Below are 16,988 nucleotides of genomic sequence, written 5' to 3' on the forward strand. Positions count from 1 at the left end.
CACTGACATCCACTCCAGATCCGACTACATGTATGACAGTTAAGGACCCTACTCAAGATGTCATAGATATCCAGTTACACGCTACTCCCGATGAAATCAAGAAATGGTCCGAACAAGGAGGGGTCCAGACAGATCAGGGATGGGTAACGAAGGGTAAAGCCACATGGTTTCTCCCCGACTCTATGGTTCAAGTCATTATCAATACTGCACATAGTCCAGCACATTTAGGAGAAAAAGCTATGTTAGACAGTATCCAGAACATTTGGTTCAACAAGCATTTACGAGCTGCAGCCAAGCAGAAAGTCCGTACCTGTATGATATGTTGTCAGTTTAATCCAGGTAAAAGTGTCCCGGTGGAACAAGGGGGATTCCAGCCTCCTGACCACCCTTTTGAAGTCCTCCAGATGGATTATATTCAGATGGAGCGATGTCGAGGTTTCAAGTATGTCCTTGTAGTTGTATGCGCTTTGTCCAGGTGGACAGAGGCATATCCAGTCCCAGATTACACAGCCGCGACCACTGCCAAGCAGTTGGTTCGTGAGTTCTTCCCCCGTTATGGACTCCCTAGGGTCGTATATTCTGATAACGGCCAGCCATTCTCCTCAGAGTTAATGAAGCACGTTTCCCTTTTGTTAGGATACCAGTGGAAGTTCCATTGTGTACGCCATCCTGAAGCAGCAGGTCTCGTAGAAAGACATAACCAGACCCTGAAAATTCGCATCGCAAAAATTTGTAAAGAGAAAGGTGTGGACTGGCTAGTAGCTCTGCCAGTCGCTTTGTTCTATATGCGCATGGTCGCACATTCCAGATCAGGTCTATCCCCGTATGAGGTCATTTTCGGTCGTCCCCCTAACATGTGGGGTACTCCTAGACCCCGAAGTATTACCGATGTTTCAAGTAATATGCTGACAGATTACCTAGCTTCCTTGATGTCTGCCCTCAACTCTTGTCGTTCACAGGTTGCCGCCGCATTTCCAGACAATACCGAGGTGGCACCGCATGAAATCGTTCCCGGATCCATGGTCTTGGTTCGCAATTTTGACCGCTCAAGTCCGCTGGAGCCACGCTGGAAGGAGCCCCGACAGGTCCTCCTCGCCACCCGTACGGCCGTGAAGTTGGAGGGTCGCAAAGGCTGGGTGCACCTTTCGCACGTGAAGAAGTTTTATGGACTGAAACCCGTCTCAAAGAACCTTTCCCAGGATTTGAAGGATTGCCAAAGTACTATTCTTAAGGACTGTCCCGCAAAAGACATTGCTACAAACCCTCCCCTGTTAGAGAAAACTCCGCAACAGGAGTATAAGTTGAAACTCCGGTCTAGTAAAATAAGTCAGCCAGTTTGATTGTCTAAGTCCTCCCCTAGGTGAAACGGTTAGACTGTTTCTGACATGTATAAAATAGACCCCCATAGTGAGAGAGTTAGTCAAAACTCAATCCGATGTATCGTTTTTCTATGTTTCATATTATTTCTCAGCATTATGATTTCCTGCACCAGTTATGCCTTTTACCTGTATTTTCCAGTTTCTCATGTAAATACGTCTTCTAATGTTACAGTAGAGCACACGTTTAGTGATCTGCCTCCTCATGAACTCTCTTACCGCCTCGCTATGCGAAATAATACTTTCATCCGCATGTTACATTACTCACACCAGACCAGCAATGCTACAAATTGTTGGGTGTGTGGTCGACTCCCCCCTTTCCAGACGCCGAAGGGAGTTCTGCCACTCTTTCCTTATCCGTTTTCACATAATGGTTCGTGTGGAGCATGGTCCACGTTAACGTCGTCCTCAACAGATATGTCTTTTCTTAACAGTACATGTTTTCCAGACAAGCAAGGTCTTCCCCACAGAATCGGGTTAGATCTAGAAAATGAAGTTTACAATTTAGGTAATTATTCTTCGAATTTCATGGTCCTGAATGTTCAGTCTGATACTACTCCAGACTTACCTGCTATTTCAGTACTACCAGTCAAAGGCGAATTATGTGTCCGAAATAATGGTTCCGTACATGTAGGACATAGTGATTGTACTACTATTGTCAAGTATAGTGACAGTGGGAAATCTATTTTCAAAGCTTCACGTCATTCTTATTTTATTTGTGGTCAGACCGCATATGTTCGTCTGCCCCTCGATTGGGAGGGAACCTGTTACATCGCCTTCCTACTGCCACCGGTTTTTCTAGCCCCACCCGATTACCATAGGAATTCCCACCTAGTACATACTAGACACAAGAGAAACCTCCCGATTGTCGATTATACTGAAACTGCTCTAGAACAATATATAGATATCAATAAAGGTGTCTTTCCTTATTTAGGTACAGTTGTGAATAGTAAACTGATACGTAGATTAACCAGAACCCTCGAAGCAGTAGTAATTGAGACTACTTCTGCTCTAAGTAATTTAACCGAAGAACAATCCTTTATGAGAATTGTCGTGCTCCAGAATCGTCTCGTCCTTGACGTCATATTGGCCGATAGGGGCGGGGCCTGTAGAGTCATCGGATCTAGTTGCTGCATTTTCATTCCAAATAACGCGCCGTCTGTTTATTCAGCTATAACCAGACTTCATAAAATTGCCCATCTGTTACACCAAAATCCAGGCACCTGGACTTGGTCCGGTTGGTTCTGGAATATAATTTCCGCCTGGGGATGGAAAGTCTTGTCCTTTCTAGGTATTGCAGTAGCGATCATATTTAGCTGCTGCCTCTGTATACAATGTGGCCCTGCGATTTGCGGCATTTGTGCTACCTCTTTTATTCCTAGTCCCAAGCCCCGTTCTAAATCCCGTTCCAAGAAAATTCGAGACGAGCAAATGATACTGAATGAAATGATAGATGGTATCATGAATATTGATGTTTCCTGAAGGAAACGTAGTGACAAGGAGGGAATGTGGAAAAGTAAAATTTTGCTATGTTCTGTGTCCCTACGCGTCCTCCATCATATGTTATGTGTGCATGATTAATATGCATATGTTATTCCCCATGTTTGATTAAAGACGCAATTATAGTTGTGTCCACCTCTAGTATGCCAGTTTCCAGTTCTCGTGAATAATACGAATATCAGGCCTATGTAAAGCTACGTTGCCACGTTTCTCAGTGTGCACGTTAATGCATTGTAAAATCTCCGTTTCTAGGCCTCAAAAGGGCCTGGACACCAGATTCAGCTCCTGTCCCCTGAAGCCTCGCTGAGGAGCGATACAGCCCCCACCTGTATCCTCGACCCTTCACTTATTTCCTGCATCGCAGTGCCCGGCCCAGCTTGGCTCTGCCTCTGAGTCTGCCAAGAGTATGTTATGATTCGAGTTATCAGTTCAGTCCTCCTTCTCTGCATTCCTAAGCTACTGAATCGCATCAATAGTTTCCGTCATTGTCTAGCCTCTACGTCTCCATGTAAGAGAAATACTGCATTTAATGGTCATTTAATATTCTTCATCACGTACTACATGTAGAATAATGCATGCTCCAGTCTTAGAGTCTGTTAGCTTTTCCCCTCCTGACTTCTAGTTTATATCAACATGTTCTCTAAACATCAGATACTAGATACTGCTTAGGTACATGTCGCCCTGACTCTCCAGACTTCAGTCTCTGCTCCTAGCACAGAGTTCATAGCCCCCAGCTTCTCCTAGTAACACGTCATTGCCAGTTTGCGCGCACCATCAGGTTAGAGGTCCCGGCTCCTTAGGTAGCCCCCTCCATGGGTTCCGCCCCATTCATGACATATTCTGTTACGTTTGCATCACATGTCTATGTATACGCCCTGTTACACCTACTTTCACCCTTATCTTTCGCGACTGCTACGCGTCACGCTTTCTGCTCCACCCACTGCTACGCCTATTGCAATGTAATGCTATGTGTTTGCGTTATGTATATATGCTCATGTACTGTTATTAAAAGTTATCCTTCCTTCCTATGCTTCCCTTGTCCCGATCCTGTCCCCGGCAGCTGCCATCCTATTCCCGTGCAGGTCGTCCTGTTCCTGTCCTTATGCTGTATTAAACCTGCAAAACTCCTACTACCTCGAATCTTGACTCTTATTTATTGAGCTATCTGTTATTCCTTTATGCATTCAAAAATAGGGTATTATTTATTTATTTACCACACTCCAAGGGGGGGATTAGTGCTGAAAAAGGGGGAGCCCAGACGGTCTGTTGGCATCCTGACAGAAAGGAGGCAAACCATTTGAGTACCGTCCCTTCACAGCCAGACTCCTGGAGTCTCATTAGGAGTCTGCTATGGGGGACGGTGTCAAAGGCCACAGAGAGATCTAACATTATCATCATAGCCTTGCCGCCTCTATCTAAAATGTCCTTAATAGACTCCGAAATTTCCCCTTGGCCTCGGCGGTAATTCCGTCGCGGCGCTGGGGGGGAGGGGGTCCGAGCGGTGCCGCCATGCTCGTGACGGAACCACTCCGTCACGAGCCATGGGCGCGCTGTGCTTGTGAGGGAGTGGTTCCGTCACGGCCCCGCCCGCTCAATAGAACGCCCGCGCAGGCGTGGAATTCCTGCAGCCTGGGCGGGGTGGCCGCGTCGTAACGGAACCACTCCGTCACCAGCACAGCGCATCCGTGGCTCGTGACGGATTGGTCCGTCACACGCACGGAAGAGGTTAAACTGGTAGCATCTGGATCGTTTATTTTATCCATGTGTATATTAAAGTCACCTAATATTAGACAGTGTTTGTGTTTTAGCACGGAAGGGGTTGCGGCATTGCTGATAGCTACATGAGACATGCCGGGAGAACCCAGAGGTCTGTACACAAGTATGCCGGTCTTAGATTGATGTGGGATATTACCAGATGAAACTCTAAAGTTTCTGCCCCAGCAACGTCTTCCATAGGAGGGAGCGAGCAGGAATAGAGGCTTTTAAAAATAATGGCTTTACCTCCACCCTTGCCACTCGGGCGGTCTTTCCTTACCATTTGATGGCCCTCAGGAATGGCTGTGGCACCTGAAGGATTGGAAGAGTCACAGAGCCAGGTCTCTGTTAAAAACAGAAAATCAGGGCTGACCTCTTCCAATAGCTCATATATAGTGAGGGTGTGCTTACGCATGGATCTGGTGTTAAGGAGCAAGCAAAGCAATTTACCATCCGCCGTAGCTCTTTTAGGTTTAAATAAAGCTGGTAGGGCAGGAGTCAGATTGACGATAGGTTCTGAGGGAAGCATTGGTGCCCAGCCGCAGAGGACAGAGCGTTACCTTAGATACCCTATGAAGGGGCAAGGGGGAGCAACAACTTACCTCCTTGCGCAGTTCCCAAAGCTTCTCTGTGGTAAAGACCTGTCGGCGGTAGTATTTACAGGCACTCCTGCAGCATTTCCTGCAGCATTTCCTCCGCCTGACGCCTCCGGGACGCTGACGGGCGCAGATGGGCTTGCCTTTGGCGCTCCGCCGGCACGCCAGCTGTGCGGTTATGGTGCGCGGTTGCCCCAGAGTGGAACTTAAGCCCCAAAAGTTAACTAGCGCTAGAGCGCTAACCCGGAAGCTCGATGGGCCTGCTCTGACAGACGGACACCACCAGAAGAGAACAGAGGCGAAATCAGAGAATCGGTATTGTAAAGCACAGTATTTTAAAAGACAGTCATAAATTAAAACACAATGAAATGTTAAAAGAAATTAAAAGTAAGTAGCAATTGTTATAGTGCAGGTGTGCGTAGCAGCATTAGAGACATCGGGAAGCAAAACCCACCAGTAGCGCTTCACTCTCATCCTTTTGAGCTACGCCTTGTACCTTCTGAACTCCTCTTCCACAGAGCCTTGATAACCTGGCTCTGTTTGAGTTAGCCCCTACAGGGAGTTGACATCATGTGCTGTTCTAGCGCTGGGAAGCCTTCGGGTAGTTATGCCTGCAAACCCCCCCTGAATCCACACTCTTCTCAGACTGCATTTAATTCAACATAAGCGTGCAGTGCATAAAACCTCTAATTAGACTCCATGAATGATCCTCTGCTAAGACCCTGTGCAATTCAGTAACCTGAGCAATATTTCTAGCATCTGTATAGTGCTTAATTATAGGAAGTGCCCCCAAAACGATTATTCTATAAAAGAATTTGGCTGCTTAATGACTCATTCTAGTGAACTCCTGCAGCGCCAGAGAAATCATAATTGTGCGGCTCACTAAAATGATTTTTGTCAAAATCGATAGGATGCACTGTAAAATGTGTACATGTTTAATAAAGTAGTGCGCGCAGGTACTGTGCATACCCTGCTGGGCTCAGGCATAAATCTGCCTGCACCCTGTTTGCAGTGGTAGCTGTTGGTATATTCTAGACTTTTCTGCACACCCCTGTGTTACTCCTATAGTAATTGATGTAATTATGCTGTTGGGAACTGAGTTTTCCAAAACAATGGGCCCTTTTAAAGGGAAAGGCTTTTAAAAAAAAAAAAAAAATTTGGGGTTGGGTGCGGGTGGGAGGAGGGAAGGACTGCCTCCCACCCGCACATGAGCCTTTTAGACCCGAGCCCACTCCTTCTCCAGTGGTGGTCCCCGGAGGTCATCCTTTCTTAAGTGGTCTTCATCCTGTGTATGGAGCCCCAGGGAGCTGGGATGGAGCATAATAAGTAAATGGAGGAAGGAGAAGATGAGACTCCGGGACTTAGGTTGGTCTCTGAACGTCACCAAACTCCGGGTCCGGCAGGCTCCGCCTCTTCTACATTTCAGCAAGAAGCTAGAGACCGATCTCTTCCAGTTGCATTGTTTTGTACCAGGGCTCGAGTCGGGGTACCACGTGGGTGGACGGCGTCCCCCGCTTATTTTACTGGGAGCTCGATAACTATAAACTGCAACTGAGTGCAAGCCACCTTTCGTGACGTCACTTCTGTCGTGACGTCAGCGTCCCCCCACTTCTTTTTTTAGGACTTGTTACTCGTGTGTTTTGTTGATGCTATTGGTGTGTTTATGCAAGAGGTGTGGTGTTGGCGCGACAGTTCTTTAGCAAGCAGAGTAACACATGTCCTGTGCTCAGTGTGTGAGGATATGGGGTGGTCTAAGATGCTCTGATGGTGGCGGCGTGATAGTTGTGTGAGGCGAGGTATCAGATAGTGAGCAGCAGTGCTGTGTTCTTTGTGTGAAGATGTGGGGTGGTCTAAGATGCTCTGTTGGCGGCGGCATGATAGTTGTGTGAGGCGAGGTATCGGATAGTGACCAGCAGTGCTGTGTTCTTTGTGTGAAGATGTGGGGTGGTCTAAGATGCTCTGTTGGCGGCGGCATGATAGTTGTGTGAGGCGAGGTATCGGATAGTGAGCAGCAGTGCTGTGTTCTTTGTGTGAAGATGTGGGGTGGTCTAAGATGCTCTGTTGGCGGCGGCATGATAGTTGTGTGAGGCGAGGTATCGGATAGTGAGCAGCAGTGCTGTGTTCTTTGTGTGAAGATGTGGGGTGGTCTAAGATGCTCTGTTGGCGGTGGCGTGATAGTTGTGTGAGGCGAGGTATCGGATAGTGAGCAGCAGTGCTGTGTTCTTTGTGTGAAGATGTGGGGTGGTCTAAGATGCTCTGTTGGCGGCGGCATGATAGTTGTGTGAGGCGAGGTATCGGATAGTGAGCAGCAGTGCTGTGTTCTTTGTGTGAAGATGTGGGGTGGTCTAAGATGCTCTGTTGGCGGCGGCATGATAGTTGTGTGAGGAGCGGTATCGGATAGTGAGCAGCAGTGCTGTGTTCTGTGTGTGAGGATGTGGGGTGGTGTAAGATGCTCTTTTGGCAGTGGCAGGATAGTTGTCTGAGAAGAGGTATATGCTAGTAGCCACTGTGTTTTGTTCTGTGAGAATGTGCGGTGGTCTAAGATGTTGTGTTGGCTGTAGTGGTATGGTTGTTTAAGAAGAGGTATATGATGGTGGGTTGGAAAATATATACTGTTGGTTCCAGGTTGTGTGCAAGAGCGTACTGGGAGGTCTTCCTAACATGTCATTTGGAGTTGAGGGATTCATAGTTGTATCATGATTGGTGTTCCAGGTTGTCCTTGTGACTGCCAAGTGCTGCTGAGAGCTGCTTCATCACAGGTTATATAGCATATCTGTGCTGCGTGGATGTATGCCATATGTTCTACGGTGATGCATTGAATGTCTGGAAAAACTCGGTGGATGCTAAAATCAATAAAATATATGTTGTATCTATTCCTAGATAACCGTAAAGAGACTGCTAGAAAGATTAGTTGAAACTGGAAGATTAGAAAAGGAAAGCATTGTGTGGAACAGGGCTCACTGGAAAAGGACATTCTGAGCTGATACACTTCATCTGTTATTGCATCAGACATGGACTGTGAGTTATTGCATGGGATTCTAACTATGAGTGACTGGTTTATCTGTGCTCTTACTGGATGGTCTAAGGGAATCCGTTCCATCAGTCCTACAAGAACTTGAATACAGCGATGCTGCTGTTACACAACCTGGGATTCTACAGCAACATAGAGACATCGCCCCCGGTCCCAACACAGCATAGAATTTGTCTGTGGGCAATCTTGAATTCTAAAACGGTGATAGCAGCAGTCACAGGGAAGGGAATGTTTGCAATGCTACAGCCGAAAAAGCGCTTCAGCGTCTCCTCTGGGGTATTAAGCGATATTTAAATGCAATTACAATACAATACAAATGTGCTCATACAAGATGTCTCAGTCTCTGACAGCGATTGGATTTCTGGCTTTGATGGCATCATGAGAACCAGTCATACCACATTCCAGACTATACTTAAGATCACTCCAGGACTGGATAATCCAACAGTGGTCAGAAAACAACGGGAGCGGGACAATCTAGTGGTAGATGTTGGAAGGGCCGCTCAAAAAGACCTAAAATGGAGGACAAACACAAACCTGTTTGGTATGGGCATGCCACCCAGTTACCCACTACAATAGGCGACCATAGGATGGGCTGAACACATGGAAAACCTGGAAATAATGGGCCACTGAAACACAGAAGAAGTAGTAAAATACTTTAATGTGAAATAATTAAAAACTGTTTTTCCAGCACTAAATGCAGTCTGAACACACTGAGGGGCATTTGCCTGTGTTTCCCCCACTAGCAGTGCTTACAGCAGTAATCAACAAATGCAATATAACAAACATAAACATTAATCTAATCGCATCCATGTTGGAAATAGAACCTTGGTTTTGCTATCGATGTACTCGGGAGGGATGAATCTTCACTAGGTGGGGTTGGCATTCAACCCAGCACCAAGTCCCCTCTCCCTAGCAGCCTGGCTCCTGGAAACAAAGCTTTCCCACACATTAAACTACCAAAATGTGGTTCGCAGTCATCAAAGAGCACAGTAAACAAACAGAAGCTACACAGCTAAATGGCTAAGGTTTCTCAACCGGAATCAACAAGTGTTATTTATTTATATTGTTTTATAACACTGCAGAAAGGTGTTCAGTGCGTTTTCGGGAAAACCAGGAAAGAGTGTTGCGAAGAGGGGGCAGCAATACTAGAAAAGAGGGAGCAGGAGAGGAGAGGAAATCAGCATGTCACTAGCAGGTTAGTTGAGGTGAAGGAGGAACAGGTGGGTTGTTAGTAGTTTCCTGAATGTGGGTAAGTCAGGTTCATTCCTGATGGAAGTGGGTAGGGAGGTTCAGAATCTGGAGATAGATCCAGAGACTTTGGAGAAGGATACCGTTGTTGCATCCAAGGCCTCTCTCCTCGCGGGATATGAACCGAAAGGATGTCAGTTGAGGAGGTTTTTCAGATAGATTTTCTTATCAGTTATACATCCAGTTTAGGATTTTATCCTGGTTTGGATGGGGAGCCAGTGGAGTGCCTTCAGTGCTGGGGATCATATGGTTGAATATCGTGGAAGAGATCAAGCCGTGGCTTGAAAAACTTCTTTCATGGGGATGTCTGAACATACTGGGACTTCTGCTAGAATTGCCTTGTCGCAGTTGAAGCATGAGATAAGACGATGTGCTGCTATTCTTATTCAGGTGGGGGGGTCTGCAGATGTTTTATTTTTATCAGAGATTGAACAAAGTAGTTAGCTGAGTGATCCAATTTTGTGATACAAGATATTCGAAAAATGTTCTCAATAGAGAAGTCTAGGGATCTGGTATTTGGTCACACTGTTGGCAGAGAGGTGTTTTAGGATACTTTGTTCCTAGAGTCATTTCAAATTTGTTTTGGTTCCTGGGGGTAATAATTAAGAGTAATTTCTGGTAAGGAGAAACATGCTTGAGATGAGACCTTTTTATTTTATTTTTTATTTATTTTATTTATTTATAAAGCGCAACACTCATCCCAGGGGATGTCACGGCGCTATGAACCAAGGAACTACTGAAGGCCTATGCAGAAGAGTTATGTTTTAGGGAAAAGGTGTGTTTTCAGTTTTTTTCGAAACTGGAGGTAGTTTGTGGTGTGTCTTAGATCGTTGGGTAGATCATTCCACCTCTTAGCTGCCAGGTAGGAGAAAGCGCGGCCCCCTGTTCTGACTTTATAGATTCATTTCGGTTTGGCCAGAGCTGATTGACTCGATCGTAGATTCCTGTTGGGGATATAGAAATCGATCTTCCCTTGAAGGATTGTAGGGCCAGTTTTGTGTAGAGCTCTGTGCGCATGGCTAAGTAGTTTCAAGGCAGCCCTCTGACGCATCGGGAGCCAGTGGAGTTTCTTGAGGCATTCCGATGCTGAGTCTCGTTTGCCTTTACTGCAGACCAGTTTGGCCCCCTGATTTTGCAGGACCTGTAGGCGGGAGAAAAGTTGTTCATTCATCCCATCAAATAGCGCGTTGCCATAGTCCAGGCGGCTGACAAATAGGGCCTGTGTGACTGATCTTCTACAGTCCAGGGGTATCCAAGGGAATATCTTTGCGAGGAGTTTTAATATGGCAAAACCCTTGCCCCAGAGGGAGCGGACGTGATCCTTCATGGATAAGGCGTCGTCCATGATGATTCCCAGGTTTCGTGCATGTTGTTTTGGGGTAGGAGCCTGTCCCAATGAGGGTGGCCACCATGTGGCATCCCATACTCGTCTGGCTCCCCCAAACAGGAGAATCTCTGATTTGCCAGCGTTTAATTTTAAACAGTGGTTGTGCATCCATAGGGCCATCTCAGAGAGACAGTCATGTAGCTTTTTCTTTGTTATCTCAGATCTTTCGTCCATGGCCACCATCAGCTGTGTATCATCGGCATACGAGCAGATGCCGATGCCCCACTTCCTTCCAATGTCGGCAAGAGATGAAATATAGACATTGAAAAGAGTGGGGCTCAATGAAGCCCCCTGAGGGACCCCACAGCCGATGGGGTTGGGTTTTGAGTGGAACTGGCCCATATGCACTGCCTGGGTACGGTTGTTTAGAAAAGATTGGATCCAATTCAATGCTGTCGACTGCACTCCTTTGCTCAGGAGTGTATTCAGCAGGCATTGGTGAGATACCGTGTCAAACGCCGCTGACAGGTCAAGCAGTATCAGTGCCACCGATCCCCCTTGATCTGTGGAGGATCTGATACTGTCCGACACTGCCAGCAACGTTGCCTCAGTGCTATTGTTAGCTCTAAAGGCGGTTTGGGAGGGATCCAGAAGAGAGTTATTTTCCAGATACCTGGTCAGTTGTGTGTTGACCAGCTTCTCCAGGGCTTTGGAGAGATAGGGGAGCTGGGAGATAGGTCTGTAGTTCTCTGGGTTTGAGATATCGGCTCCTGCCTTCTTCAGAAGGGGAGTCACGGAGGCCATCCATCAAGGTGCAGATAACCTTTAGACATGATGTCTTCATTTAGGGTGGCGTTTCATCCGTATAGTGATACTGACTGAGCATACATTTCTTTAGTATGTCAGTTAAAGGCCCAGATATAGATTATTTAGTACGGGGGTGAGAACTGAGCTCTGGTACATCCCAAATCATGCTGATACTATGTTTCCTGTTTGGATCACTTGTTTTCTGAGAAGGCAAGAAGAAACACAACTAAGTTCTTCATCAGGAAAGCATCTTCCTTTTTCTCCATGGTCACATAGAAGAGGACCTCAAAATACACGATTTCAGGATGTGTGCTGTATAAAATCCTTCTTCCGTGTTTGATTTAATAAACACTAATGTTGTTCATGCATAATAGAAACCTAGGCCACCCTAAGAGTGCACATAACAACTGATGTGCCTCTTAGTTCACTATTGGCATTGTTGTCAGTGTCGGAAAGAATTAATGTTTCTAATATCATATTTGAAAACTATCACTTAAAAAAAATTACTTCTCACTGCACTGATATAATCTGATATACTAAGGTGAAATTGTCCTGTGTGTTATTGAAATAAACGTTTTGAATTTTGAAAAGACCGTATCATATTTTTATGCTTTTGCTCCAAGATGGCTTTAAAAGGGAAGGTGTACATAAAGTTAAGTGGTGCAGGACCACCTAGTTACTTTGACTTCAATAACCTTAAAATAAAGGCTTCCCAGTTTATTTACCATCTTTATAATGTTTGTCCTGAGTAGAGTGATCAGCAGCCCAATGCTGATGTTGATATAGGTCAGACAGGCCACATGTGGCCCCCGGGCCATACTTTGAGTATCAACAAACACAACAAGGAAACTTAGCGTCAAAGGGATATTTTACCGACCAGCCACAGTTCCAATCCCCAAATTATACAATGTCAACAACCCACTGAACTGGGGGTCTAATATGTAATAAGCCACTAAGTGCTTATCAAGTTACTAGCAACAGAGTTAGAAGAGTGAAAATAACAGGAATAGTAAAGGAATCAGAAATCATTGAGCAGAACTTGGATTCCCATCAATAATCAGAGTGATCAATCTTATCATCTGGTTATCCACCCAAATGGATAATGTGTCTCCTGATCATGGAGACAGATCCCCAACCAAGGGATTCGCTCAATGGGATTAGATTGAGGACCACAGAAAAAAGTAAGGCTGACTGTTCAATCTTTTCAGTCTGTGACCACTGGGGAATCAGAAAGCAGTGCAAAACCAACAGTAAAGAGTGTGAAATTAAAATAGGCATGAGGAGAAAATACAAAGTTTATTAAAGTGATCACCTCACCCTCTAGTTTAAAAACAGAACAGTGCAGAGAGCAGTATTAACAAATAATTGCTAGATTATCAAGGCCAACATGTTTCAGCCATTAGGGTAAGAGTGCCCCAGGCTTTCGTCAGGACCTCTGTTCTTAACAATGCTACTGCTTGAATCACCCCAAAATAAAGTGAAAGGTTAAAATAGAAAACAGAAAAAAGCTTAACAGGTTGGAATTAATACTACCTACTTCCACATTTCCTCCACTTCAAGGGATGCAGATGGCATCTGTAGGAGACATTATGAACATTTTCCTAGTTAGTTCACTCTTACAACACAACTCAATAATATGCTATGAAGACGCGACACGCGTAGTGTGCAACATCTCAATGAACGGTGCAAACATTGGTGCCTCACCCATCTTGATCAGGGACTGTACCTCACCTCACCTGGACCTAGCTCAGGATTAAGAGGCCCCACTCTAGAAAAGAAAAAACAACAACAATAGGGGAAAGGGGAATAATACAGACCACACATAGTTTTATACCTTCCTACTTTCAACCCCATATTTCTATCATAATTCTCTTCTGGCTTTAAAAACATAATGAAATACTGAAAGAAACCTAGCCCAGAGGTCTCATCACAACTACTTTGCTCACTCACATTTCTAACAGATTGATGGTAACAAACCGAGACATCCTACTGTTAGGACTGTTTGTTAGTAGCATTTGTATTATTCGTAATACCTAGGTATACCGGGGGACATGACTGGTCTACTTCTCAGTCCCACCCTCTTGCAATCTCAAACTACCCAAGGACAGATAGCAACATTTAAACCAGCTTTAAACTTCATTCATTATCCCTCAGCAAAACATCATGAGTTGAATACTCATTGAATCTGAAGACCTGTCCTTCTCCTGAGAACCCAACAACCCTAATGTGCATACACTGCAGCAACTGTAATCAATGGCCACCTCATGTCAATCTCCAAGGAGAAGTGCCTAGTTTTAAAGTGCTGTTGCTGGGAAACACAGTCACTAAATGCCCGTTCCTAGAAGCTATTACATGGTGCTTTAAAAGATACCACTATCTAAAAATCTGAGTCTAGGTCCGCAACTCGATCCCAGCTGAATTCCAGCCTTTCCTTGGTGTTCTTTAGGAAATAACTTTATAGTAATAAACTCAAGGTGGAAGATTCACACCTAACATCGGCATGGTTTGTACCGGCAGCTGGCCTCACACCTTGGGAACTGATCAACCACCCCCCTCAGAAAGTAGTCCTCCTGCTAAAGACCTTCACTTCTCAAGTACAAGCATTGACTCATCTGCTGTGCTTCTGCCTTGTGTGTGGTCGTGTTTGATAGCGGTCTGTTGTTGATTGCTTTCACAGGTCAGTAATGACAGATCTGTACTACCTCAGTCAAGCAGATGGAGCGGGCGAATGGCGCGAAAAAGAGGCCAAAGATCTGACGGAACTTGTCCAGAGGAGAATAACATACGTTCAGGTAAGATGAACAACGTGGCTGGCGTCCCATCTCCTGTCTGATAAAAAAAAATGTTTTTGTTTGCATTTTACACTCTTTTCAAAAAATGAGTATGAACAGGAATAAAAAATAAACATGTTGACCGCTCTAGTTGGATTTTTTCAGTGCATCAAGTGCATGTCCTATAGCTTGCATTACCACAGTACAATGTTTGCATGAGAGCAGTGTCTGAATAGGATACACGTCTTGAATAGGTAAACAAGCATGTCATATTTGATGCAATCTGGAAGGTGTAGTTTAAGCGAAATATATTTCCTAAAGAAGTCACTCCATTTGGAAAGAGCCTGGTTGGTGCAGTTGTATCTGAAAAATCTGTTTTTTCTCGACCAGATTTGCTGAACATTGCTTTCAAACACCATAGGAGTTAGCCACCGGTTCAATGAACGGGTAGCAGACCGCTGTGTCCCCTCACAAAGCTGTCTGGAGTAAAAATTCCAGAGCCAAGGGAAACACCGGTAACAATGCTCGGAGTGACATAATGTTGTGAATACAGGTAGGGCAGCCCCACGTCCACTGGAATGTTTTCTTCTTAAATCAGTCAGGCATATTTTGGAAATGTGCTGGACAGTGAAGTATACTTCTGAAGAACAAGCAACAGCACACTGCAGTTTAATCCATTAAAATTAAAGTCTGCCCTGGCAGAACTGCTCAAAGCAACCACAGGAGGCCCTGATTTAAATGGTTCAGTGGGGGGCATGCTTGAGTCATGGTAGCTAATTCTGCTCTGAAGCAGCCCCCCAAGCCTGCATCGCCCCTGTCCCGGCTGAGACCCACACAGCACTAGCCTGAACAACAACAGAGGCGTAGAGTTTGAAAGGAATAAAGATGGCTCCTGTGTTTTCAGGTCTGGCCACAGACCACTTTAACCAGTTGAAAAACCTCATCCTATAAATTCTGAAGAAGAACAGAGAGAGAGAGGGCTTTAGGCTGGTCCCTTTCATATGTTGACTTGCACCGAATGGCTGTCCATCAAGGTGATGGCCTTTTGTGGATGGTTACAATATCACTTTTCTACTTTCACTTGGTTTTAGCCATAGAGCATTAGTCCTTTTCTAAGACCACAGATTCGACTAACATTTAGCTTGTTTTATAGCTCACCACTGAGACCCACTGTATGTGATTTGATGTACTTACTGTGCTGGAACAGGAGTTTAATTGCTGATTTATGTGCGTATTGTTCATTCCCAGTGTCGCTTGCCACTGTAGTTAGTTTATATTAAACCTTGCTTTCCGCTGTTTAGTTACAACAAAATGTAAAGTGGGCCGACAGCTTGCACCTAATGCTACTACTCTTTGAGGAAAGTACTGTTTTGAAAGCTGTGAATGAACATCCATGTAAAAACCAAAGCATTCATTAGTGCTGATTAGTTTGGTTCCGGTACTTGATTTATAGTGCAGTCGGTTGGTCTAAAAGTGTAGGAGTTACCATATTTGGTCAATCCAAAACGTATTTGCATGGTAACTAAACAGAATTTTCATGTGGAATGGAAAACCTAGAAAACTTGTAAGGAGGCTTTTTCATCGATGGTGAATTCAATTCACTACCTAAAGATGTTAAATACAGAACAATGTATTTTAATCCTAATCTAAGAAGTACAATGAACGCAGTTTAGACCTCCACCCAGTTTGATGTTTGTAGGATATGTGCGGCCTCTTTCCCGGGATTCCCAAACTGGCTGTTTCACCAACTAACATGGTGCTTGTTACAGTCTTCCTGACTCACCTGGATCCTATCCCAAGTCGGTCTTTGACACAGGTGGAGCATTTCTATTACAAATGCTGTAAAATAATTTCCATGTGTCCATAAATCAGGGCAAAGTAGTTGTTCCATAGGGACATACCCTTAGGGGCTGGAGAGAAAGGTGGGCTAGAGAGGTGGCTGACACAGACATGAACTCATAAAAGTCTGTCCAGCTGGTAGATCCTTGAGGGATCAGTCCGTTGATGTTCAGTCCACTGTCTTGGCTAGGCTTGACTATTGCAACGCGCTGCTCCTCGGCTCTAATAAGGCAGTGATTAAAAGGTCCTAGCGTTCCCAGAATGCCACAGCCCGCACTCTGTTTGCGCTCCTCAAGCATCGCCCTGTCTCTGGCCTCCTCCTCCTCCGACTACACTGGCTGACTATGGAGCAAAGAATCCACTTTAAAACTCGTTGCATCAGCCACAAGATTCTCTCTGGCTTTTGCCCTGCGATTCTGAGCGATCTGTGCCTTCCTTACGCACCTGCCTTGTGCTCAGCGGACCTCTATCCGGCCCGCGGTCCTCGAGTACGCAGAGCCAGAGCTGAAGGGCGATCGTACCAGGCGATCACACCTGCCCTCTGGAACTCCCTGCTTCTCTCCACCCGTAGCATTTCCAACCACTGGGCTTTTAGAAGGGCTGTGAAGACTTGGCTATTCTCTGATCATTAGTTGCCTCAGCCTACCTATTCTACTGCGCTGCTTTTAGCGCTGGGACATCCCGTTGCTGGGACATCCCATTGCTGGGACAGCCATGCGCTCTATAAATATTCTAACA

General features: G+C 45.4%; 1 protein-coding gene across 4 annotated transcripts in view; it reads left to right on the top strand.

Annotated features, from left to right (window-relative positions):
- The window catches only part of FUT8 (fucosyltransferase 8), a 733,753-nt gene that overhangs the window by 499,865 nt on the left and 216,900 nt on the right, over nucleotides 1-16,988 (top strand). For all 4 annotated transcript variants that reach the window (XM_078659523.1, XM_078659526.1, XM_078659525.1 and 1 more), the window contains one exon: nucleotides 14,318-14,432. In XM_078659523.1, the coding sequence (XP_078515649.1) occupies nucleotides 14,318-14,432 (115 nt within the window). The remainder of the gene's footprint in view (nucleotides 1-14,317; nucleotides 14,433-16,988) is intronic.

The sequence above is a fragment of the Lissotriton helveticus genome, chromosome 9, assembly GCF_964261635.1.
Source record: "Lissotriton helveticus chromosome 9, aLisHel1.1, whole genome shotgun sequence".
In the NCBI taxonomy this organism is placed as follows: Eukaryota; Metazoa; Chordata; class Amphibia; order Caudata; family Salamandridae; genus Lissotriton; species Lissotriton helveticus.